Raw genomic sequence first — 26,276 nt, 5'->3', positions numbered from 1 at the left:
CATTCTATTTTGCCATCAAAACCGCTGATGCAAATTTTGATGCGTTTTTTCACCAGCCATTACTTCCTATGGGTGAAAAACCGCTGAGAAAAGTGACATGCTCTAATCACCAACAACACAAAAAGGCAGAAAATACCCAGCAAACAAAAGGCAACATGTGTGACCAGAGAAATCTGCAGGTACTGCTAGACACAGCTGGAAATTTGTATAAAAATCTTCAGCAAAAACCGCTGAAAAACCCAACGTGTGAACATATCCTAAGAGCTCATGCAGACTCAGGGTTTTTCACACGAAGCCCGGCCGTAGTTTCAGCAGCATGTTACTGAGCTCCTGTGAATGAGTCCTCGCTGTGTCTTCCTCTCCTTTGCCCGGTGTGTGGCCGCCTCCTCCCGCCAGTGACACATCAGCTTACAGGCAGCAGGAAGGGCAGAGCCCAGGACAAAGATGTCAGCGGCCGCCTCCTCCCTCGGACGTGCCCGCCGTCTGCCTCCTCCCGGATCTCACGCAGCTTCCTGTTGAAGACGTGGCTCCGGTGCTGCCATATTGTGCGGAGGACCGTCGGAGGCCGATCAGCAGGACAGGCCCAGTACCCGGCATTATCTCCCGCAACCATGGTGAGCGGTGTAGGCGGGTGGGACCGAGGCGGGTGAGGGCACCGGGAACTGGCAGGAGAGCGGCGGACGGGAGAGGTGACACCTGTCTACGTGGGGCCGGGAAGTGTCCGCTCCGGGATCGCTGTGGATGTGTCGCTGCGTCTTCTTATAGTACGTACGACACTTCTCACACCGGACCTTACTGTGCGCCTGCACAGACCGGGGACAGCGGCGGAGGAGCGGGAGTCACTGCCTCCTCATTGCACTAAACAGCCGCTTGTCCTGCGGCCACGGCACAAGGCAGGGGGCACGGGTGATGGCGGGGCTCACGATCCCGTACAGGTGTGGGGCTCGCCTGGACGTCCCTGCAATGTATGGCGGAGTCCGCGACCTGCGCTGATGGCGGCGGCAGCAGTGACACCGTGCAGGACTGTCCAGGTTGTAATGTCACAGATACTGTCACCACAGAACGACCCACAAACCTGACCTGCTGTAATCACCTGCCGCGACTTGTCCCCGCTGGGGTCACCCCTTAGTTACCAGACGGGGGGGGGGCTCTGTCCCCGCTGGGGTCACCCCTTAGTTACCAGACAGGGGGGGGGGCTCCGTCCCTGCTGGGGTCGCCGTAGTTACCTGACAGGGGGGGGGGCTCCGTCCCTGCTGGGGTCGCCCGTAGTTACCTGACGGGGGGGGGGCTCTGTCCCTGCTGGGGTCGCCCGTAGTTACCTGACAGGGGGGGGGCTCTGTCCCTGCTGGGGTCGCCCGTAGTTACCTGACAGGGGGGGGGGCCTCTGTCCCTGCTGGGGTCGCCCATAGTTACCTGACAGGGGGGGGGGGGGCTCTGTCCCTGCTGGGGTCGCCCGTAGTTACCTGACAGGGGGGGGGGGGGCTCTGTCCCTGCTGGGGTCGCCCGTAGTTACCTGACAGGGGGGGGGGGGGGCTCTGTCCCTGCTGGGGTCGCCCGTAGTTACCTGACAGGGGGGGGGGCTCTGTCCCTGCTGGGGTCGCCCGTAGTTACCTGACAGGGGGGGGGGCTCTGTCCCTGCTGGGGTCGCCCGTAGTTACCTGACAGGGGGGGGGGGGGGCTCTGTCCCTGCTGGGGTCGCCCGTAGTTACCTGACAGGGGGGGGGGCTCTGTCCCTGCTGGGGTCGCCCGTAGTTACCTGACAGGGGGGGGGGCTCTGTCCCTGCTGGGGTCGCCCGTAGTTACCTGACAGGGGGGGGGGCGGCTCTGTCCCTGCTGGGGTCGCCCGTAGTTACCTGACGGGGGGGAGCTCTGTTTCCACTGGGGTTGCCCGTAGTTACCTGACAGGGGGAGGGCTCTGTCCCCGGTGGGTTGCCCATAGTTACCTGATAGGGGGGCCTCTGTCCCCGGTGGGTTGCCCATAGTTACCTGATAGGGGGGGCTCTGTCCCCGGTGGGTCGCCCATAGTTACCTGACGGGGGGGGGCTCTGTCCCTGCTGGGGTCGCCCGTAGTTACCTGACGGGGGGGGGGCTCTGTCCCTGCTGGGGTCGCCCGTAGTTACCTGACGGGGGGGGGGGAGCTCTGTCCCTGCTGGGGTCGCCTGTTGTTACCTGACGGGGGAGCTCTGTCTCCACTGGGGTTGCCTGTAGTTACCTGACAGGGGGAGGGCTCTGTCCCCGGTGGGTTGCCCATAGTTACCTGATTGGGGGGGGGGAGGCGCTCTGTCCCCGCTGGGGTCACGCGTAGTTACCTGACAGGGGGAGGGCTCTGTCCCCGGTGGGTTGCCCATAGTTACCTGATAGGGGGGGCTCTGTCCCCGGTGGGTCGCCCGTAGTTACCTGACAGGGGGGGGGGGGCTCTGTCCCCGGTGGGTTGCCCATAGTTACCTGATGGGGGGGGGGGGCTCTGTCCCCACTGGGGTCGCCCGTAGTTACCTGACAGGGGCCCTGTCCCCTCTGGGGTCGCCTGTACTTACCTGATGGGGGGGCTCTGTTCCCGCTGGGGTCACCCGTAGTTACCTGACAGTCTGGCCTTTATTCTCCTGTGACTGATGCAGTGACTGGCTGCAGTGGTACAATCACTGGGTGCCTTTTGACTCTTGTCTCCCAGTTTCTGCTGCTGGGTGAGAAGGCTCCGGCACACACCGTCCTGTGACTGCCCTCATGTAATGGCTGCCGTGGACGTTGGTTGATAGATGAAGTTCTGCTGAATGTACAGTCATCCAGGGAGCGAGTTCACACGAGTATAAAAAGATTGTCTAGAAACCTCGGCCGATTTCCCATTTCTCTTCAGTAGGGATCTGCTGTTACGTAGCTGCCATTAGTGTAAAAGACCAGATACTTTCCTACAGTAAGGCATTGCAATGTGTCCATGACATTGGAGGCCGTGTGGCGTCCCTGTGCGGGATACATTTTTTCACAGACTTTAATTGGTGAGTCTCATACCACACACAGGAGAAGTTCGTGCATGCTGCTATTTATTTATTTTTTTAATGCACAGATTCAGTATGTCAAAAAAAAAAATCGGCACTGCCCCATTAAATTGCATTGAGTCCATTTTGGTTCTGTGATTCTGGTTCTTTCATCCTACTGTCAGTCAGCGCCATCAGCCGCCTTAAGACGATCACTCGTTAGTATATTCTGCTGTATGGAAAGGGGTGGATTTCTCCCCTAACAAAACATTCATCCAGGGGAAATTTCTGCTTGAAGTATGTGCCCCATAGTAGGATGAAGTACGTTTTATACCAGTGTTCCTGGAGAATAGTTGGTCTTCCCCTGGTGTCATTGAACAGTCGGGCCAGCTGTAAAAATCAGTGTTTTCAGCCTTCCACTTGTATTGAATGTGTGTCCCCTGTCACTGGAGCGTTCATGGTCCTGCAGCGCTCCTCACAGCCCGGGACAATGCCGGGGACTGGAAATAATTTTTAAGTCGTTCTAGTGAGCTTCCTTCATTCCTGTAGTGGAGTGGCTGAGGTCTTCCAGCGACTAATGAATGGTCACCGGTGCCATCACATAGGACATCTTAAGGTGCTAGGACCTTGGCGATCTGTTTTTGCTCAGCAAGTGGCTGCACCATGTACTAAAATCAATAGGCCCTGTGTGCTAGACTCGTATACCGGAGCCCACAGGCCACAGCCACTCTTTGTAGCGGGTGCCTATATTACAGCGTGGTATATGGGACGTGCTGCAGAATTTCCACAGCATGTAGATAGATGACGTTTCATAAAATCCCATCCACTACACTGGTACTGGAATTTACAGTAGATTTTTTTTTTTGGTCTGGAAAATCTGGAGAGAAAATCCCCCTTCCATACATGATGTGTGGATGTGCTTCTCATGGGTATTTCTGCCAGTTTTTATATGTATCAGTGAAAATTTGTTAATAATTCTGAAAGCTTCCAGTGCTTTGTTTTCTGTGCCAGTTCCTATTGCGGAAGCAGGAGGGGGCTGGCTTAGTAATGAACTGATTAATGCCCCTTGTGTGGTTGGAGATACCCTTTGAAGCCCATTTATAACTACTAGTTGTTGTAGTTGTTTTCTGTGCATACTCCACAATCATCTGTAATGTAAAGTTTTGCAACTTTCTAATGTACTTTTTCTGTGTAATTTCTTTACCATTTTCTGCCATTGAATGGGAAATTATTTTTTTTTTGCTCTTGCCCTCCCTCTGCAGTTACCTATACAGTACATAAATGATACACTTCTAAAAAAAATAAAGGGAACACTTAAACACCATGTAACGCCAAGTCGGTCACACTTCTGTGAAATCAACCTGTCCAGTGAATCCATTTCTCCTGCTGTTATGTAAGTGGAACAGACAACAGGTAGAAATGATCGACAATTAGCAACTCCCCCTATAAAGGAGCGGTTCTGCAGGTGGTGACCACAGACCATTTCTCTGTTGTCATCCTTTTTAGTTGTTGTTTTGGACATTTTTGCATTTTGTCATTGCTCTCATCCCTAGAGGTACAGTAGCATGAGGTGGTGTCTACAGTACAACCCACAGAAGTTGCTCAGGGAGTGCCGCTCATCCAGGATGGCACATCATTGAGAGCTGTGGCAAGAAGGGTGTCTGTCTGTCAGCACAGTGTCCAGAGCATGTAGCACATACCAGGACACAGACCAGTACACCAGGAGATGTGGCGGGGGCCGTAGGAGGGCAACACCCCAGCAGCAGGACCACTACCTCCTCCTTTGTGCAAGGAGCAACAGGTCACTAACATCCATGTGTCTGCTGAAACTGTAAAACAGACTCCACGAGGGTGGTATGAGGGCCCGACATCCACAAGTGGGTGTTGGCTTACAGCCCAACACCATGCAGGGCGATCGGCATTTGCCAGAGAACACCAAGATTGGCAGATTCCACATTGGCGCCCTGTGCTCTTCATGGATGAGAGCAGGTTCACACTGAGCACATTTGACAGAATTGACATAGTCTGGAGACGCCGTGGAGAACGATCTGCTGCTTGCAACATCCTCCAGCATGACCGGTTTGGCAGTGGGTCAGTAATGGTGTGGGGTGGCATTTCTTTGGAGGGCCGCACAGCCCTCCATGTGCTCGTCAGAGGTAGCCTGACTGCCATTAGGTACAGAGATGAGATCCTCAGACCCCTTGTGAGACCATATGCTGGTGCGGTTGGCCCTGGGTTCCTCCTAATGCAGGACAATGCCAGACCTCATGTGGCTGGAGTGTGTCAGCAGTTCCTGCAAGATGAAGGCATTGAAGCTATGGACTGGCCTGCCCGTTCCCCAGACCTGAATCCAATTGAGCACATCTGGGACATCATGTCTAGTAGCACCACAGACTGTCAGGAGTTGACTGATGCTTTAGTCCAGGTCTGGGAGGAGATCCCTCAGGAGAACATCCGCAACGTCATCAGGAGCATGCCCAGGCGTTGTAGGGAGGCCGTACAGGCAAGTGGAGGCCACGCACACTAGTGAGCATCATTTCCTTATCTTAAGACATTTCCACTGAAGTTGGATCAGCCTGCAATTTGATTTTCCACTTAGATTTTGAGTATCATTCCAAATCCAGACCTCTATGGCATATTAATTTTGATTTACATTGATCATTTTTATGTTTTATTGTTCTCAACGCATTCCACTATGTAATGAATAAAGATTTGCAACTGGAATATTTCATTCAGTGATATCTAGGATGTGGTATTTTGTTGTGTCCCCTTTATTTTTTTGAGCAGTGTATTTATATGTCTACCAGGTGGTCACCTACAGGACACTCTTTAGGCCTCTGTCTGCTATATGGGTCCTTACAGGATCATTAAAGGGGTTTTCTATTTTTTTTCATCCTTTATTTAAGTATGGCCCGAGTGGTATGTAATAAATGGCACTGACTCGCCTGAGGATTCCCCTCTGTTCCCCCATCTCCCAGGCCAAGTCCCCTCTACTTTTTTTCCAGTGTTGTTGGTACTTGATTGCTGCAGTCAATCAGTGGTGACATGTTGATAGACGCCGCGGCCATTGATTTGGTTGCATCAGTCACTTGCCGAAAGAGAGTAAAACTGGAGGAGGACCCGACCAGCGGGACACAGGATCGGCAAACAATCAGCAGGCGAGTAGGTGGTGGTTATTATTTTCATAGCACACTTGGACCATACTTGCATGTCTAGCATCAATTCTGGTATATCTGCCAGATCCATGGTGCCAACACCTCAGCCTAACCCCAAAACATGTACAGGAGCCGTAACACACCAGGCACAATGTCATTTTCCCTACGCTAGCAGGAGATTTAAAGGGAACTTTTTAATAAATTCAGGGCATCCTACTCCAGCTCTGTCATAAAGAAGCACTCCTCCTCCTCCCATCAACCTTTTTTCCACTTAATATATTGCAGCCATCATATTATATAGCACTGTGTACTTACAATTGCTCATTTTCTTTCTACCCAGTGAATTCTTCTCTTTTCCATTTGGTCTATGACATCACCTGATTAAAAACAGACTAGATGAATCCTTCTAAGGTTTATGTAGGAACAGGAGGTCAATTTTCCCTGTATGAGTCATAAGTCACTGCAAAAGTCCATGGGAGGAGAGGAGGGATCAACTGGGTCAGGAGTTGAAGAGGGGAATGATAAATGCAGGGTCAAAGTACTTCCTGTTTCTACTTAGAGAAGAATTACCTGGGTAGAAAGACAAAATGTGCAATTGTAAGTACAGAGTGTTAAATAATACGATGATTGCAATGTATTGAGGATAAAAACTTTGATGGGAGGAGGAGGAGTGCTTCTTTAAGACTGGTGTACAAGACATTTGTTTGTATAGAAGTATAACCTGGGCATGCGCTAATCTGAGCACAGTCAAGTGGGGAGGGAGGGGGAGGAGGTGAGCTGTGACATTGTCTATTGTGAGTGGTGGATCCTGTGATATCAGCACTTGTCATTGTAATCCTGTCTGTAATGATAATGGGACTATTAGTATTCTGTACAGAGTAGGAAGTATGAGTCTAATAGTGGCCTGGTGGTCAGTGTGGAAATTGCAACATTTCTGATTGTTTTTCCCATATAACTGTTTAAAAACATTCTCAAAGTAAAAAAAAAAAAAAAAAAAAAAAAAAAAAAATACTTTTAGGATAAAAACCCTATTTAACCAATGGGTAATTTTCTGCTGCCTCTTCCCTGTTTCTCTTTGGCCGTGCTGGGACTGGAGGATCCGTTTCGCCTATAGCACTGGGCCCGTGTTACTGTCCGGAGCCTTGCTAACAGCGTGTTCTCTTCCAGGTGCTGCTAGCTGCTGCGGTCTGTACGAAGGCTGGGAAGGCCATAGTGTCACGACAGTTTGTGGAGATGACCCGCACTCGCATTGAAGGACTATTGGCTGCTTTCCCCAAATTAATGAACACAGGAAAACAGCACACCTTTGTGGAAACTGAAAGTGTGCGCTACGTATACCAGCCCATGGAGAAACTGTACATGGTTCTCATCACCACCAAGAACAGCAACATCCTGGAGGACCTAGAGACCCTGAGACTCTTCTCCAGAGTGGTACGTATGGCTGTGCAGCCGGAGATGCTTTTCTGCAGGTTCAGTGAATGGTTCTGCTCTGATTTATCATGCTCCAGCCTGACGTCACACTGTATACAGGAATGGGGGGTCCCAGCCGGTCACATTACTGCAGGACCTCTGATATATGTATGCTGGGACATTTACCCATCAGGTAACCCACTTTTGGTCTCTGACTGGCTAAATATGAACAGCAGGAGCTTTTCTGATGTACACGCTAAATATTCATCTTACAAGTGATGTGAGCAGTGCTTTACCTGTGGTAGAGGATTAACGCTGCCCTCCTTTATGTATCAAGACCCCTGATATTAACTACAGTATATATCTTTTTTGCTCTATACATGGGTATTGTGTAGGATAAACCCTTATCCCTCACAAAACGAGCCAGGCAGGGTTAGCAGTAGTGACTATCTGCTGCACAGACATACTGGGGTCTGGGACAGAAGGGCTTATTGTTTAACTCAGCTTTTTGAGTTACCTTTTTTTTTTTTTAACAATGTTTTTTTTTTTTACAAAAATCTGTATTAAAAATAAAAAAAATAGAAATATGGGCGTTTTCCCCCTGGCCACTGGGGCTTTTTTATATTCTAACCTCCTGTTGTTTCATGAAACACATGTACGTAGCCACAATGTCATTTTCCCTGCACAGCAAGGGATTTAAAAGGAACTTTTTAATGAATTCAACGCATCCTACTCCAGCTCTGGCTTTATAAAGACTGGAGTACAGTATTACCTGGGCATGCTCTAATCTGAGCAAAGTCAGTGTGAAGGGAGGGGGAGGAGGTGTGCTTTGACATTGCCTATTGTAAATTGTGGATCTTGCGATACAATGCTGCATGTATACATAGCAGATATCTGGGAGTGTTTCTTAAAGGGGGGTTGTCTAGGATGCAAAAAAAATATTTTCTCCATAAGATTGCAGCTGTAAAAAAAATTAAAATGATTGGTTGACAAGTGAGAAAAAAATCATCCCAATTTTTTGGCTGAAACTCTGAACGATCTTTTATACGCTCGCGTGAACCTGCCCTTGGTTTCAGGATATTTAGGCCTGTGTAAGTGAGGAGGGAGATAGACTGCTCCTTTACAGGGTGCTGCCAGCCTTACACCTAAATTGTACAGAAGCTCGGGCATAACTGGCTTTAGCCCCTTAAGGACCAGTCCCTTTGTGGTCTTGTCCCGACCCTTTTTTTTCCCCGTTATCTCCTTCCAGGAGCCATCATTTTCTCCTTAAGCTTCGTACAGCCATGATGATGAATGTTTTATGTTGTACTTCTAGAGAACACCAGTCATTTTACCATATAATGTACTGGGGAAAAAGGCAACTTTCATCCTTTTGGGTGCATATAATTTATTAGCCACTATCAACTTTTTATGAGGAGAATTAGAAACCAGATTCTGCTTTTTTTTTTTTTCTTTATACGCAGTTCTTGCACAAATACAGAGCCTTTACTTTGTTGATCAGTATGATTAAGATATTAAGTATAGATGGTTGTATATTTTGGTAATTTTATACAATGCACTGCTCGAAAAATAATTTTGTTTTTGTTGCCATATTTTGAGAACCATAAGTTTGTACATTTTTCGGTCAATAGAGCTGTGTGAAGGCTTATTCTTTGCATGAGATTCCCCCAGAAGTGTAACACAAAAAGGTACCACACTCACCAGTTTAATTTGTCCAGGACAGGAAATGTCCCATTCTGCAATTTGTCATACCCATTTTTTTCTTTGTTCCTCCACATCAGCATTCTGTCAGCATTATAGGTCCAGGAACTTCCTTTTTCTCTTTCCAGCATGCATTGCTCCCACTTTTGTCCATTGGACAGACTGCCCTGATATGAATGTCCGCCTCTCTGTTATGCCACCATTTAGTTTGGCAGGAGCCAAGGCAATGCCCCCACCCCACCTCCTGCACTTTGAAGTTTGTTTTTTTTAATATGGTGGATATGAGAGTGAGGGATTTGCTGTTTTCCTGGCAGAGTAACCATGCTTATGTATGACAACAGTCTGCACTGCTTTCTCCATGTGCGGTGGTCTCTGCCAGACCATTATTATCAGTAGGTGTAGAAATTTAGTGACACTCTTAAAGGGAAACTAGCAGAAAATGTCCTATTGTGTAAAGAATAGGTCACTTTCTGATTAGTTTCCCTATAACAACTGTTGTATATCAGGTTTTATGTATGTACATCACATCCAGCCATTGCATGGGTAATTTTTTTCTTTTTTTTTTTTTTCTTTTCTCTAGATTCCTGAATACTGTCGAGCTTTGGAGGAAACTGAGATCTCCGACCATTGTTTTGATCTTATATTTGCATTTGATGAGATTGTGGCTCTGGGATACAGGGAAAATGTAAACCTGGCCCAAATCCGAACCTTCACTGAGATGGACTCGCATGAGGAGAAGGTGTTCAGAGCAGTCAGAGAGGTGATTGCTCCCACTACTGCATTGTTACTGTTGGTTACATTTCATTGACTCATATTTCTATTTCTTATTCTGATTTTATGCAGACTGTTCTGTTTTTTTTTTTTTCTTTCTTGAAACCTCAGCTTTTTTTTCCTGTACAAGTGTAATTAAATAATTTCTGATCCGTCTTCCCTGGTTCCCCGTGCTGCACCCAGCCCTCTTTTGGCCTGTGAGACCGGAGGACAGACTCCATGGACCACACAGGAATGTGTGAAGTGGAAGTCGCATATGGCGCCCTGTGTTAGTTGCCATAGACTTGCATTGGAAAAGAAGCCCTCCCCCGTGATCAGTAAGGTTAAGGTCCCACAATGAGTTTTTGCTGCGTCAAAAACGCAGCGTCTTATAGTTCCATCAAAGTAGATGATTTATAGAAATCTCGTACCCACTGTGCTGTTTCTTTTTTTTTTTGCAGCATAAACTGTCCTGAGGTGTGAGCTTGAAATCCGCAATCTGTCAATGTCTTACAGTTACATTGAGTTTTATGTGCGGATTTTTTCCCATTGAATTTCATTAGATGATGTGGAAAATCCGCAGGTAAAAAAAAACCACATACGGGAACACAGTAAAGACACACGTATTCTGCACTTGAGTATCAATAACGTTTTGTCAAACAAATACCAGGGAGTATCAAAAACAAAGCGGCTTTATATAAAGCATGACCCACCGAAAAGATACACAAATCGCAGGGTTGATGACACAATAGTAGCCCCTCCTGTGAATGTTTTACTCTGTATCAAACAATAGCAAAAATTCATGTCATTTAGTTGTAGCAGATGCTGATAAATAACAAAATATTGTTATATGCATTATAGTGCTAACAGTACTCTGCACGCGGGGTTTTCCGATATAAAGCATGGTTGTAGTAGACCCCCCCCCCCCCCCCATTATGAGCCAGAGCTCCTGAGACTCGGCCGCTCTGGAGAACACGCCGCTCTGGAGAACACGCCGCTCTGTATTATGTGACGTGATTGGCGGCAGCTGAAGCACGTGATTTTAGAGGCCGGCTCGTTTTCAGAAGGGAGATATAATGAGACAACCGCTTGTTTCAGAACCAGGAGCAGACCTCAGTAATGCTACTAAACCTAAAACCTATTTCTTTTTCAGCATAATGAAGATAAATGTGTCTGGGCATTGTGTGGCAGTCAGATGCCTTAATTATTTTTTTCCTTGCTTTCTACAGACCCAGGAGCGAGAGGCAAAGGCAGAGATGAGGCGCAAAGCAAAGGAGTTGCAGCAGGCTAGGAGAGATGCCGAGCGTCAGGGCAAGAAAGCACCAGGGTTCGGAGGTTTCGGAAGTTCTGGCAGCTCCTCCATGTCTAGCAATGCAGCAGCATTGATCACAGAAAACATCATGGAGCCGGAGAAGACTAAGTCTGCTCCTATGCCAACCAGGTAAATGTGGCTCTTGGTGATCACATTTCTTTTCAGTGCTTTTTTTTTTTATCCTTTTCTAAGTTCTTTTGAAACTTTGTTTCAGGCCTTCAGGTTCTAATAAAGCCCTAAAACTTGGAGCCAAGGGAAAAGAAGTGGATAACTTTGTGGACAAGCTGAAATCTGAAGGAGAGACAATTGTTACTCCAGCTGCTGGCAAGAGACCATCTGAAGTGGCAAAGGTCCTGCCTCCCCCTGTCAATGTTGAGAGGTTAGTAAGGAGGGGGCTCCTCACATGTTTGTACATTTACTATAAGAATACACCTTTATTCCTGTATGTCAGCAATCCTATTCAGTGACTGCTTCCCGAATACTATGAATTCTTAGTAATAAAGATATCTCTTTTATTCAGTGTTCATTTGAAGATTGAAGAGAAAATATCCTTAACCTGCAGCAGGGACGGTGGTCTGCAAAATATGGAAGTCCATGGACTCATTATGCTTAGAGTGTCAGATGATAAGTTTGGAAGGATTCGTGTGCATGTTGATAATGAAGACAAGAAAGGGGTACAGCTGCAGGTGAGGAGCCAGGGGAGGGCTATGGCCTAATCCTAGAAAGCCTTTTCTTTTTACAGTATGCTTGGCTCAGTGAATTTTAAAAAAATCCTATAGTCACATACTGATGTATTACCACATTATTTCTTTATCGCACATTATTTTGAATGTTGTGTGCACAATCCAAAAATGAGCCTTGTAGTCCCAGTTTATATGAATCACAAATGTGTCATTGATTCTCAGTTTGGATATTGGTAGGGGTGGTACCAAGTTTTTTCAGTTAACCCCTATAAGGGCTTTGCAGATCTCCATTTGATTAGAGTGGGGTTAAGCACATTCCTCTTCCCTCCCTTCATTCTCTCTTTGGCGGTTCCATAGTGAACCATAAAGCGAGCTGCCCATGCTCCACCTCCGCTCCATTCTGTTCTCATTATCGCTGAGCAATCAGTATTTTCCTATTTATTGATGGTGGAATAACTTTAAAACTATTTTGCAGACCTTTGGCTATGTTCACATGGGACAGATATAACTGTGGGTTTTCAATATCATATCTCATTCACATGTTTTGTAAAAAAAAAAAAAAAAGAAAAGCACAGTGGAAATTGACTCGTGGTGTGGAGTATAAATCCACATCATGTCAATTTGATGCAACATAAGTTTCCTACGTATTTTATGCAATATATAGAATCTGTGGCAAATCTGTATGTAATGCATATGGATTTTGCCAAAAACCTGTAACAAATGCCACATATTTACGACTGGGAAAACGCCATGAAAAAAAAAAGTAGACCAAAATTGAAACTTTTATCAAATATGTACAATTAAGAAATTAAAAGAATGTCCTATCCTCCTCCTTCTGCCTGAAGAGGCAATTTGCATCTTAAATTTCGCAGGGGAGCATTGCACTGCGAATCAGCCTCCTTACCTTGGCATGCCAGAGCCGGTGTGTCACTCTCCACAAGGAGAAACGTTACCCCTTAGGCCATGTGCCCATGATGCAGAAATGCTCCAGATTTTTTCCTGAGCGTTTCTGCATCTCCCTGTCAGAAAAAACGCATGCGGATTGTACATGTGTTTTTCCTGCAAGGGACATGCGGATGTGAAGCGTTCTTCACATGCATTTCCGCATGCGGGTTGACAAGCGCTTTCCAAGCATCACTTGGAAAGTGCTTGACAACTTGGTCACACTATATAAATCCATGGAACCGGAATGGATTTATATAGTGTGACCGAAGAATGGTAAAAAATAAAAATCTATACTTACCTTCTGATGGCCCCCGGAATCTTGATTCGATGCGTCTCGGCTTGCCGGCAGCTCGCGGTACTCTGAAGGACCTGCCGTCACATGACTAAATGACGTCCGCGCAGGTCCTTCAGTCCACTGCGATCTGCCTGCAAGCGAAGAGAAGGAGACACTTTCACTAAGGAGACCGGGGGTCATCAGAAGGTAAATATCATATTTATTTTTTATTTTATTCTTTTTTTTTTTTTACAGGTACTATGGTACCCGGGTCCGCACATTGAAACGCATGGATTCCGAATGTACAGATGCAGTGATGCGTAATCCATGCGTTCCAATGCAAGTCAATGGCGGCGAAAACGCAGTGCTTCCGCAAAATAATTGGTAGTGCTGCTTTTTTTTCCGCAATGATAATCCGCAGCGGAAATTTCTGCAGCATGTGCACAGCACATGCAGATTATCATTGAGGAACATGTCAGGCCTTCTACCAAACGTTTTTTAAGCGTTTCTGCAGCGGAATTGCTTAAAAAACGCATCGCGGGCACACAGCCTTAGATTTCAGTCCAGAGCCTCTCACCTAGTCAAATCAGTTCTCATTCTTTGCACTGACGAGGACCAAAAGCCAGAAACACAGTGTCTGCAAATTGAGATTCTGATTTGTCTATTATCCGAAGTCATTGCAAGGCTCGTTAAAGGGTCGATTGTGACTTGTAGGATTGCTGCAACCAGTATGTGGCGCTATAGAGTAAAAGTCCTCCTTTTCTCTGAAGAGTCAATTTGCATACTGTCTAATTTAGTGATCATAGCTGTGACCCTTTAAGTAAGGGAAAGTGAAGTTGAGGCTCTCTGCTGCGTCATGGTTTGTCAGTTGTGTGAGACTTCCTGCTTCTGAGCTGGGATATACCATAGTGTGGGGAAAGACTGGGAGTGTACAGCATGGAAACGGGAAATCTGGTGCTGCTATTTCACTGCTGTCCTTCATACTAAATGTAATTTTAAAGAGGCAGTGAAAGAGGAGGATCCTAGAAACGGCTAAGGTAAATCCTGTTATTTCTTCCTGTGGCAATTAATCCTTACAGCCAGCTGAGTCCTTCTTTTGCAGAGTATCCTTTTTACAAGCAGCTCTGTCCTCTTCTATATATATATTACTCTTTAGAAGCAGCTATGTCCCATTCTTTATTAGCAATTGTTTAATGTAAGTTTTAGGCTCCTATTGGAAATTGAGGTAAATATAATCCCAGATTTGCATTTCGCTTATTCGCTGCCTATTGAGATCCATTGGTGAATTACTTCCTTGATTTTTCTGTGTGTGTATTCATGAAAATAATGGTTAAATTGATTCTCCCAGTTTATTCTATGGACCAGCGAGAAAAACGTCAAAGCAGATGGAATTCCACCAGCTATAAACCACTTTACCATTCAAATGCTGTAATGGAATCATCCCCCCTTCCCTCCTGATAGTTGGTATATTCCAGAGACGTGTTTGAGAAGTCTTGTAATGTCATCTGTCAGGTTTTGTGTTTCCCTGATGGCTCCTCTTTAAGGCTATGTGCGCACGTTCAGTATTTGATTGCAGAAATTTCTGCAACTCTTGGCAGCAAAAACTCGCCATTTTGGTGAGTTTTTGATGCGTTCTTGTACAGCAATGAATGCTTTTTGGAGCTAAATAAAGATATTTGAAAAAGCGTGGGACATCGCTTTAACCCTTGGATTACCGTCGGTCCCAGGGTGATTATATAGGTTAATTGAAATGATTAAAGAACATGTCTGTTGTATTTCAAATAAAGTGTTTTATTCTCAGTATGTGTGTGTTTATTTAACTCTTTACTTAGTAATGAGGGTGTCTGGCTGACACCTCTTCATTACTAAAGCTAGGGTTCGGTGTCAGCGACACCAAGTCCCTCTACTCCTAATGCTGCACTTATGTTGTCAGTACATGCGGATCCACCCCATGTAATGACATTTCAATCGGACAAAATCTCTAGCGTCTCCGCTACAGAAATTGACATGCTGCGGGTGAGTTTGGGTATGTGCCCATGATCAGGAAATACTCCGGTTTAACGCTGCATATTTATTCCACCTCAAATCCGCAGCGACCAGATGTTACAGCATAGTGGATGGTATTTCTAGAAAACCCATGTCCACTATTCGTTCATCTGAGGCTGCGGATCACCCGTGGACACTGACATGCAGCGCGTCTTTCAGGACCACAGCATGTCAAATTGTCTTGCCGAGCCGCTAGTCTCCGCAAGAGAAATTTGACCACTAAAATGTATTGAATGCAGTAAATCCGCATGGTTCAGTGAACACATGTAGATTTACCAGCGTTCAATAGAACCAGCAAAAATATGCTGCGTTCAAAGCGCTGCTACGTCCGGATCGTGGGCACATACCCTTAAATTAGAAAAAAATTCTGTGGGCTTCTGCGTCATTTTCATAACCAGCAGAGAGAATGCAAACCACTGGGGGCTGATATGACTAGCTGGGGAAGGGGCCATTAGCCAAAAATATTCCCTGGCTATTAATAATAGCCAACAGCTGTCTGCTTAGCCTTTACTGGCTAGATTACAGGGGGACCCCAGAAAAAATTGAATTAGGGTCCCCCCATAAAATCTAACCAGCAAAGGCTAGGCAGACATATTAATAGCCAGGGAAGGGGCCATGGATATTGGCCCCCTCCAAGGCTAATAATCAGCTCTCAGTCGCCCAAGAAATGGTGCATCCATAAGATGTACCAAATCTGGCGCTTAGCCTCCGCTTTTCCCACTTGCCCTGGTTCGATGGCAAGTGGGGTAATAGGGTTGGGGTTCATGTCAGCCTTGTATTGGCAGCTGACATGAAGCCAGGTTAGTAATGGAATGCGTCTATAAGACACCCCTGTTACTAACTCCGTTGTAAAATTTTTGAAATTAAGACACAGCCAGAATAAAGCCTTTTATTTTAAATAAAATTCCACACGGTTTTAATCATTTAATAATAAAAAAACACTGTATACTCACCTAACACCTATTCCACTGAAACCATTGTCACCTGTAAAAAAAAATAAAAATAAAATAAAAAACAACCAATGTACCTCACTTGAATGCTGTGATGTCATAATCCACAGTGCCCCACGATAATCTGGATAATTTCTAGAACAGTCACATCAGCAATCACTGATGTGACTGTTCTAGAGGACAGCACTCTATACACTGACATGAGTGTAATCACTCCTGTCAGTGTATAGTGCTGAGCTGCTGGGAGTGAGGTCACTGGAGTTCAATCAGCTGATAAGCTCCTTTGACCTCACTTACTGCATCAGTGCTGAGTAAGAAAATTCTCACACTGCATCGGTGCCGTGAGGTCACCGGAGCTCTCGGCTGATCATCAGCTGATTGAACTCCAATGACCTCCGTCCCGGCAGTTCAACGCTATACACTGCAGTGTAGAGTCAGTGTAGAGTGCTCTTGCGTGATCGGATTGCCGTGGGACATCGGGATGATGGCGGTAGGTGAGTAGAAAGTGGTTTTTATTTTAATAGCAATTTATTTTAACTTTTTTTTTTATTATTATTACACGGAGCACAGGCGCCGGCTGAGGAGACTGCTTCTCCCCTCAGCTGCACCTGCTGTCGCTATTATCAGCAGGAACGGCCGTAGGATGATGTGGAGTAGTCTTCTGCCGGCAATTCTTTGTGCATTTTTGACTTATTGACCTGAATTGAGTCAGTCAAATACGCAGCAGATACGCAAATATTTTTATACCTGCAGTTTTTGACTTACTCAATTTAAGTCAATGGGTGAAAAACGCTGCAAAAACGCACAAAGAATAGACATGCTGCAGATTTAAAAATAATGACAATTCTGACAGGAAAATTCCTGATCATGTGCACAGCACTTCAGGATTGTCATTGCCTTAGCTGGCACAAGGTTTCCCTAGCGGTTTTGGCCCATTTCCGCCCGGAAAAAGCGCACAGTGTGCACACAGCCTAAGGCTCCTATGTGCGTGCTGTTCACCACTTTGCTCTGCGTGTAACAGTTGTTTCTCTTTCTGCAGACTCATCCAAATGTGGACAAAAAACTTTTCACATCTGACTCCTTGATTGGACTGAAAAATCCAGAGAAGTCTTTTCCACTTAATAGCGACGTTGGTGTCTTAAAATGGCGACTTCAGACAACGGATGAGGCCTTGATACCGCTGACCAGTGAGTCTATTAGATGTTGTACATTGCGTATGCCGACATATTCCTATATGGCAGATGTGGGGTGAGGTGTCTAAATGACTGTATTACATCATTATATGAGGACGCAGCCAAATTTCATTTTGTTTTAATCATTTCCTTCTCCTTTTGAAATGGTCCAGATTTCTTTTTATTTTTTCGTCGACAGACTTGGAGGGGCTTGTGTTTTGCAGGACATGTTGTAATTTTTAAATACACCATTTGCTTTACCATTTACTGTACAGAAAAATTGGTGAATACATCCCATGTAAAAAAAATCCACCATTATGTTCTTGGTTCATTTTTAGGGTGCAATAAAAATGATCTGGGATCACAATTCTCCAAGTCAGTATGATTACAGTGATGCCAAACATGTGTAGGGTTTTTTGTTTGTGTTTTCATTTTTTTTTTTTTTTTTACTATTGTGGCTTAAAAAAAATATTTTACAGTTTTTGTTTAAAAAGAAAAATAATAATTTGCTTTGTCGCCAAGATCCATAACCTTTACGTTTTATTTGAGGAAGCGGTTTGAGGACTTGTGGTTGTTTTTGCGTGTCAAGCTGTAGATATTAATGGTACCATTTTGGGTTACATTTTATAATTTGATAGCTTTTTATTGCATTTTGTGTTGAATGTGATCAAACAGCATTTTTATAATCTTGATTATTTTTTTTTTCTTTGCAGTGTTTACTATCCAGGTTAAACTATTTTAATTTTTTTTATAGTTCAGACTTTTATGGGCACAACAATAACAGACATTTTTTTTCTACTAAGTAAAAGGATGGTGAATTTTTAAAAAAAATTATTTTTTTTTCCTCCCCATATGGGACTAGATCCTGTGATTGTTAGATGTGATCAAACGTCTTGCAGTTTTATAGTAAACCACAGTTTTCTTCACAGGAGTATGAACATGATGGCAACACAGGCCTTAGCAGGCCAGGGCCGTCCATCAGGCAAAAGGAATCAATCCAAAGTCGTGTTGCGGGGGGACAATGAGCGCCTAGAACGGACCCCCGGCTTGGATTGCATGGTTTAAACATCGCAGTCAGTGTTTAACAGCTGCATTTAAAGGCACGGTGTCAGCACAGGATGACTGTTCAAACCAAGTACAGGCGCACGGTGCACCATCAGCTTGGTCAAACATTTAAATGCACCTTGTTTTCCATCTATCTTCACCCTTCTCTGGCTGTATAAAGCCAGAGCTGTCAATGAAAATAGAGAGAGGGTGGATGAAAAGAAAAAAATAGGTGGGAACATGCACTTAAATGACTGACTGGCGCCGAGTGCCTGGTGAGCACCTAGTACAGCCAGCTCTACTGCTTTTTGGTAACGGCAGATGCCTGCTGTGTAACTCCTGAGCCGGCTCCATGACCAACATGTCCAGCCACAAAGGAAAACTAACACACAAGTTTGATGCAGAATGGCAAGTAAGAGTTATCCCTCTCACAGGTAGAAAAGCTACAGGAACAAGACTGGGTACAGGGAACGGTGCTGAGGAAGCACTGAACTTGTATACCAGGGATCCCTTTTATCACCTGTCCATGGGATAGATAACATATTCATCTAATCGGTGGCATCCAACTGCTACGACCCGCTATTGTCGGCAGAACAGCGCACCATCATTCCTGTTGGCACGGAGCAGCAGTGTGGATGTCTGCTCGCTGCCCCATGCATTCCCTACAGGGTGGCTGAGCCCTCCACTTGGCTCTTTTCGGCAGCTTATGATGAGAACATTGTTCTTCCTCTGTATAAAGCGCTGGTAAGGCCGCACTTAGAATATTGTGCACAGTTCTGGGCTCCGGTGCTCAGGAAAGACATATTGGAGCTAGAGAGGGTACAAAGGAGGGCGACTAAGGTAATAAAGGGAATGGAGGGATTAGAATACCCAGAGAGGTTGTCAAAATTAGGCCTATTTACATTGGAAAAGAGAAGGCTTAGGGGAGACCTCATAAACATGTATAAATACATCAGGGGGCAGTACAGAGATCTCTCCCATGACCTGTTTATACCAAGGATGGTGACAAAGACGAGGGGGCACACTATGCGTCTGGAGGAAAGGAGGTTCCTGCACCAGCATAGAAGGGGATTCTTTACGGTCAGAGCCGTGAAACTCTGGAACTCTCTGGGAGAGGAAGTGGTGATGTCCAACTCACTTAATGAGTTCAAGAGAGGCCTGGACGCCTTTCTTGAGAACAATAAAATTACATCTTATGCTTAGTTAATTAATCCAGGGATTTAATCTGACTGCCAGATTGGTGTCGGGAAGTGAATTTTTCCTCAATGATGTAAATTGGCCTATACCGCATGGTTTTTTGTTGCCTTCCCCTGGATCAACGCTGCGGAATAGCTGCAGTGCACAAGAAATAGGCTGAACTGGATGGACGCTTGTCTTTTTTCGGCCTTATAAACTATGTAACTATGTAGCTTTATAGAGAATGAGTGCTGCAGACAGAAGATGCTGTCCTCCGGCTTTTAAATGAGAGCACACCCAATATAGCCCAATGCGTCCTTCATTCATCCATTTCTCTTCTGAACGACTCCCAGTCATTGCAGACAGTCCTCCGACCCGTCACCTGCTTACCACCGTATCAGAGATCTCCCTGCTTCCCGCTCCATTACCGTGGGCACAGGGCTAAAAATCACATTTTCAACTCTAATATTGAAATCTGAAAGAGGAGTCCAGTTCTACTGATCGCCCAGAGCTCTTTTCTCTCTTTCTAGTTAATTGTTGGCCTTCAGAAAGTGGAAATGGCTGCGATGTAAATATAGAGTATGAGCTACAGGAAGACAAGCTGGAGCTGAACGACGTGGTGATTACTATCCCATTGCCGTAAGTAATAGTGGTCAGCCTCATTAATTGTCTGAGTATTTAGTAATCACTCAAAGAAACATTTGAGTGTCTATTACAGTGCAAGTCTATGGGGCCTCGTTCTAACACTCCATACACTTACATTGTATAAGTCACTTCCGGCTCACATACAGATCACGGTGTGACCGGAGAGTCTGCAGAGTGGTGATGTCACTCAGAAGAGGAGCGGAGCTGGATACTGAAGAAGATGGCAATAGCTGAGTGTATTAACACACACACCATACTACATTTACATATACACAGGTTAAGTAAAAAAAAAAATCTTCATGGGATTGGCCTACTTGACAGATGAGTGCTTTCTTAAAATGTACTGGTTCTTATATTTGCAGATTAATTTACATGAATAAGGGTTCATGCTTGCCTGGTCCTTTAATACTGTGTTTACACATGCCAGCCCGGCTTCAGATGTGCACTGAACGATCAGTAATAGATTGTTCAGTGCACACAGGCTACATTGTTCTCGGCAGCACAGGTCAAGTTACAGGACGATGTGCTGCCAAGAAGGATTACCCTTCGCGCAGCACAAAGGATAACTTCATATGACAAACGAGTGTTTTGCTCTTTCATTGGTTGATTGGCAGCCTGTTTTCTCAGGAACACTCACTATAATTGTGCAGTATACATGGACTTTAAGGTTGCTCCCTTTTACCAAAGAAAGGATAGGATATAAGTCACAATTGATAGGTCCTCCATGTGTTGGATCGGCTGCTGTCACCCATTGAAAGCATCACGGAGTAAGTCTCGTCTATTCCCAGTCTCTATATTCTCTCCTTGACTAGTACAAGAGCTGAAGGAATACTAATCTTGGAGGCAGCACATTTCTAACTCTACTACCTCCATAACACAGGGCCGGAGTCGGGGCTCCAGTGATTGGAGACATTGATGGAGACTACCACCACGACGGTCGCAAGAATACACTTGAGTGGACTCTGCCTGTTATTGACTCCAAAAACAAGACTGGAAGTCTGGAGTTTAGCATTGCTGGACATCCCAATGATTTCTTCCCCGTGACAGTGTCCTTTGTATCCAAGAAGAACTACTGCAACCTACAGGTTGGAATACTGTCTCCTGTTTATTGCATTAAGACGTTAACATTTCATTATGTATGGTGTAGTGTAGGTGTGTTTTATGGATTAAAGGAGAATTGTAGACAGAAAGTATAACGAGAGGTTGGTGATGAATCTGACCTCTGAGGCCCCGGCACTGGGATTCCCATGGTCGCTATTACGAGGGTCCTCTTGTTTCTCCTTAGAATGGTCGTACATGAGTGGGGTGGCACGGCTGTGTGTGGTCGTACATGAGTGGGGTGGCACGGCTGTGTGTGGTCGTACATGAGTGGGGTGGCACGGCTGTGTGGTCGTACATGAGTGGGGTGGCACGGCTGTGTGTGGTCGTACATGAGTGGGGTGGCACGGCTGTGTGTGGTCGTACATGAGTGGGGTGGCACGGCTGTGTGGTCGTACATGAGTGGGGTGGCACGGCTGTGTGTGGTCGTACATGAGTGGGGTGGCACGGCTGTGTGTGGTCGTACATGAGTGGGGTGGCACGGCTGTGTGTGGTCGTACATGAGTGGGGTGGCACGGCTGTGTGTGGTCGTACATGAGTGGGGTGGCACGGCTGTGTGTGGTCGTACATGAGTGGGGTGGCACGGCTGTGTGTGGTCGTACATGAGTGGGGTGGCACGGCTGTGTGTGGTCGTACATGAGTGGGGTGGCACGGCTGTGTGTGGTCGTACATGAGTGGGGTGGCACGGCTGTGTGTGGTCGTACATGAGTGGGGTGGCACGGCTGTGTGTGGTCGTACATGAGTGGGGTGGCACGGCTGTGTGTGGTCGTACATGAGTGGGGTGGCACGGCTGTGTGTGGTCGTACATGAGTGGGGTGGCACGGCTGTGTGTGGTCGTACATGAGTGGGGTGGCACGGCTGTGTGTGGTCGTACATGAGTGGGGTGGCACGGCTGTGTGTGGTCGTACATGAGTGGGGTGGCACGGCTGTGTGTGGTCGTACATGAGTGGGGTGGCACGGCTGTGTGTGGTCGTACATGACTGGGGTGGCACGGCTGTGTGTGGTCGTACATGACTGGGGTGGCACGGCTGTGTGTGGTCGTACATGAGTGGGGTGGCACGGCTGTGTGTGGTCGTACATGAGTGGGGTGGCACGGCTGTGTGTGGTCGTACGTGACTGGGGTGGCACGGCTGTGTGTGGTCGTACGTGACTGGGGTGGCACGGCTGTGTGTGGTCGTACGTGAGTGGGGTGGCACGGCTGTGTGTGGTCGTACATGAGTGGGGTGGCACGGCTGTGTGTGGTCGTACATGAGTGGGGTGGCACGGCTGTGTGTGGTCGTACATGAGTGGGGTGGCACGGCTGTGTGTGGTCGTACGTGACTGGGGTGGCACGGCTGTGTGTGGTCGTACGTGAGTGGGGTGGCACGGCTGTGTGTGGTCGTACGTGAGTGGGGTGGCACGGCTGTGTGTGACTACGTGAGTGGGGTGGCACGGCTGTGTGTGACTGTACGTGAGTGGGGTGGCACGGCTGTGTGTGACTGTACGTGAGTGGGGTGGCACGGCTGTGTGTGACTGTACGTGAGTGGGGTGGCACGGCTGTGTGTGACTGTACGTGAGTGGGGTGGCACGGCTGTGTGTGACTGTACGTGAGTGGGGTGGCACGGCTGTGTGTGACTGTACGTGAGTGGGGTGGCACGGCTGTGTGTGACTGTACATGAGTGGGGTGGCACGGCTGTGTGTGACTGTACATGAGTGGGGTGGCACGGCTGTGTGTGACTGTACATGAGTGGGGTGGCACGGCTGTGTGTGACTGTACATGAGTGGGGTGGCACGGCTGTGTGTGACTGTACATGAGTGGGGTGGCACGGCTGTGTGTGACTGTACATGAGTGGGGTGGCACGGCTGTGTGTGACTGTACATGAGTGGGGTGGCACGGCTGTGTGTGACTGTACATGAGTGGGGTGGCACGGCTGTGTGTGACTGTACATGAGTGGGGTGGCACGGCTGTGTGTGACTGTACATGAGTGGGGTGGCACGGCTGTGTGTGACTGTACATGAGTGGGGTGGCACGGCTGTGTGTGTGGTCGTACATGAGTGGGGTGGCACGGCTGTGTGTGTGGTCGTACATGAGTGGGGTGGCACGGCTGTGTGTGTGGTCGTACATGAGTGGGGTGGCACGGCTGTGTGTGTGGTCGTACATGAGTGGGGTGGCACGGCTGTGTGTGTGGTCGTACATGAGTGGGGTGGCACGGCTGTGTGTGTGGTCGTACATGAGTGGGGTGGCACGGCTGTGTGTGTGGTCGTACATGAGTGGGGTGGCACGGCTGTGTGTGTGGTCGTAAATGAGTGGGGTGGCACGGCTGTGTGTGTGGTCGTAAATGAGTGGGGTGGCACGGCTGTGTGTGTGGTCGTACATGAGTGGGGTGGCACGGCTGTGTGTGTGGTCGTACATGAGTGGGGTGGCACGGCTGTGTGTGTGGTCGTACATGAGTGGGGTGGCACGGCTGTGTGTGTGGTCGTACATGAGTGGGGTGGCACGGCTGTGTGTGATCGCTGCTGCTTCTTTCTTGTCTATTAGACTAAGGTAGCTGAACGCTGTCCTTGGCTCCTAGGCACTGAATGGAGTAACAGCTTTCATGCACAGGGTACCACTCCTTCCAATTACAGCATACCGAATGCGAATAATGCAAGCCAATAAAATCAATATATGCTTTATTAATAAAATGGTAAAACCACACACATGAAAAACATACATATCAGAATGGAGCACACAGGTATATGGGGCGTCCCCTGGACGAAGCTGCTATTGTGAACTGTGCGTTCGGTGTGGCGGGATATCACCCTTTACTCTGGCGTGGTAATACTATTTCCACTATGGGGGGGCATGATTGATTTATTTATTATCTTATGTTGCTGTGCACCTGGTAGGATACATGTATTGGTGGGCCCATATATACCTGTGTATTTTATTGTGTAGGGCCTCCGACTAATTCACACAGCATATCATTATAATTACCTAGTGTGTTATGTTCTTATAGGATGCTGTATTCATTTATTGTATATTAGTGCCCCACATTCAGCAAAAGTTGGGGGATTTATTATAACGAATATACAGTACCATTCCTACTTTGTCCCCTTAACTATTTGTCTATTTTCCATATAAGGTGCATAATATGTTTATTTGTATAATTCCCTCCCCGCCCCGTGGTATATACCCATTTAGTTATACGCTAATTGTACCTGTCATCATGCATTTACTTACTTTGTAGTGATATCTCTCCCCGGGTTTTCTATACCTGTGTGCTCCATTCTGATATGTATGTTTTTCATGTGTGTGGTTTTACCTTTTTATTAATAAAGTATACAATGATTTTATTGGCTTGCATCTTCTCATATTGGTGTTCTATACACTCTGATGCATTTGCGCTACACTCTATGAATTGTGGATATAGGTGTCACTTTCAATAACAGCCAAAATCGGGAGAAAAAGGAGTTGAGTTGGAATGATGGAGGCCCCATCAATCAGATTGTCTTTTGTGGGAAAGCCCATTACATTGGCCATAGACAAAACGATCATCTTCAAGGATCCACACATTGTCACTTGTTCATTGGTGTTGAGTAACTGGAGGGTCTTAAGAGTATATGATGTCTGATGTTGACAGACAGGAATGATTTCTTGTAAAGTCATTGGTTGTATGATCCCTCTCTGGCATCTGCTGGATGTCGGCTTCAGTTCTGCTCTCGGGTGGATGTGCGTTGGGACTCTATGGGGAAGAAGTAGTTACATTAGGTGCTCTCACACTTCATTTTATGTGTTTGGCCTGGGGCATAGTAACCGACCCTTTTTGCTGTTATTGTTCAGGGGATATTTCTTACTCCGTGTGCCGTACTTTACAAACATGAAGAATGATTTTTCTCTTTCTTCTGCAGGTGGCCAAAGTGACTCAGGTGGACGGCAACAGCCCTGTGAGGTTTTCTATCGAGACTGCGTTTCTTGTGGACAAATATGAAATCCTGTAACCTGCTCAAAGATCGACTGTCTATCCTGGAAATCATTTTCTGTAAAATTTCTGAATAGAAGCAACCAAAGGGGTTTTCTCTATGCCTTGCACTTTTTAGGCAGCGTACAGAAAATCCCCATAAGTGCTATCCTGCAGATCTTATTCACTCCTTCCATGGAAAGGAAAACCAGATTTTGTTCCATGTACTATTTTTATTTCCTACTTGCAGAAGGGGCAGTAAAAACGATTGTCCTGCAGGAACGGTGCTCCTGTGCACTTCCCAACATAGAGGGAAAATTCTATTTCAAAGAAGAATAATTTATATATCTGTCCTGTTAGCAACACGTTTCTTTTCATTCTCTGGAATATTCTAATTTTTATGGTTTGGTTGTCATTTAGCCAATTATTTTTTGGAGGAAAACTGAGGATTTTTTGCAAGCAAATAGAAGATGTGGGCATGTGTAATCTTGTAGGAGTATGGCAAGAGGAATGACGGGACATTGTTTTTTGTAACCCTGTATAATTACATAAAGAATACACACATTCCATAACGCAGAAATATCGTTCTGTAACCCAATAAAGAAAAAAAGCTGAGAATGAGTGTGATTATTGTGTAGTATGTAAGCTATGTCGGCTATAACAGAACCTGTCCAACATTACGCGGTCTGACATGCCTTGTTTTCTAGGTTACACGTGCTGAATCTTGGTATTTTTGAGTAAAGAGGCGAGGCCAGGAGACTTTTTTTTTTCCTTCCTTTTTGGATTTGTTGTTGGTTTGTTGTAAGTCACAAAGAATTAATTTGGGAAGAAGTTTTGTAACTGGATTCCAGATGTTTTGCATCACAATATTTTATCAACTTCGTTTACAGCTTATATACCCAAAACAACATGTTTTTGTTTGCTAGATCGTAGCAGTTTAACCCGACCATGGGGAGAAAAGGCCTCTCTGTACCTCTTTGGCACCCATCTCGATTGCATGGTGCCGATGCTTGTCATAGCAGCCGG

The 26,276-nt window shown here is 46.4% G+C and overlaps 1 protein-coding gene across 1 annotated transcript; it reads left to right on the top strand.

Moving 5' to 3' along the window:
- Positions 1 to 462: 462 nt before the first annotated feature.
- ARCN1 (archain 1) lies at positions 463 to 25,849 on the top strand. Its single transcript, XM_073656599.1, has 10 exons — positions 463 to 614; positions 7,292 to 7,555; positions 9,816 to 9,995; positions 11,215 to 11,426; positions 11,512 to 11,676; positions 11,818 to 11,983; positions 17,235 to 17,382; positions 20,118 to 20,226; positions 21,113 to 21,317; positions 25,201 to 25,849. Exons 1-10 carry the CDS (start codon positions 612 to 614, stop codon positions 25,288 to 25,290), a joined length of 1,542 nt encoding a protein of 513 aa, XP_073512700.1. The 5' UTR covers positions 463 to 611; the 3' UTR covers positions 25,291 to 25,849.
- Positions 25,850 to 26,276: the final 427 nt, after the last annotated feature.

The sequence above is a fragment of the Phyllobates terribilis genome, unplaced genomic scaffold (assembly GCF_046119375.1).
Source record: "Phyllobates terribilis strain yellow unplaced genomic scaffold, ASM4611937v1 Scaffold_12__6_contigs__length_324123572, whole genome shotgun sequence".
Classification (NCBI taxonomy): Eukaryota; Metazoa; Chordata; class Amphibia; order Anura; family Dendrobatidae; genus Phyllobates; species Phyllobates terribilis.
Note: the sequence above shows the minus strand (reverse complement) of the source record. Positions and strands in the feature narration are given on the sequence as shown.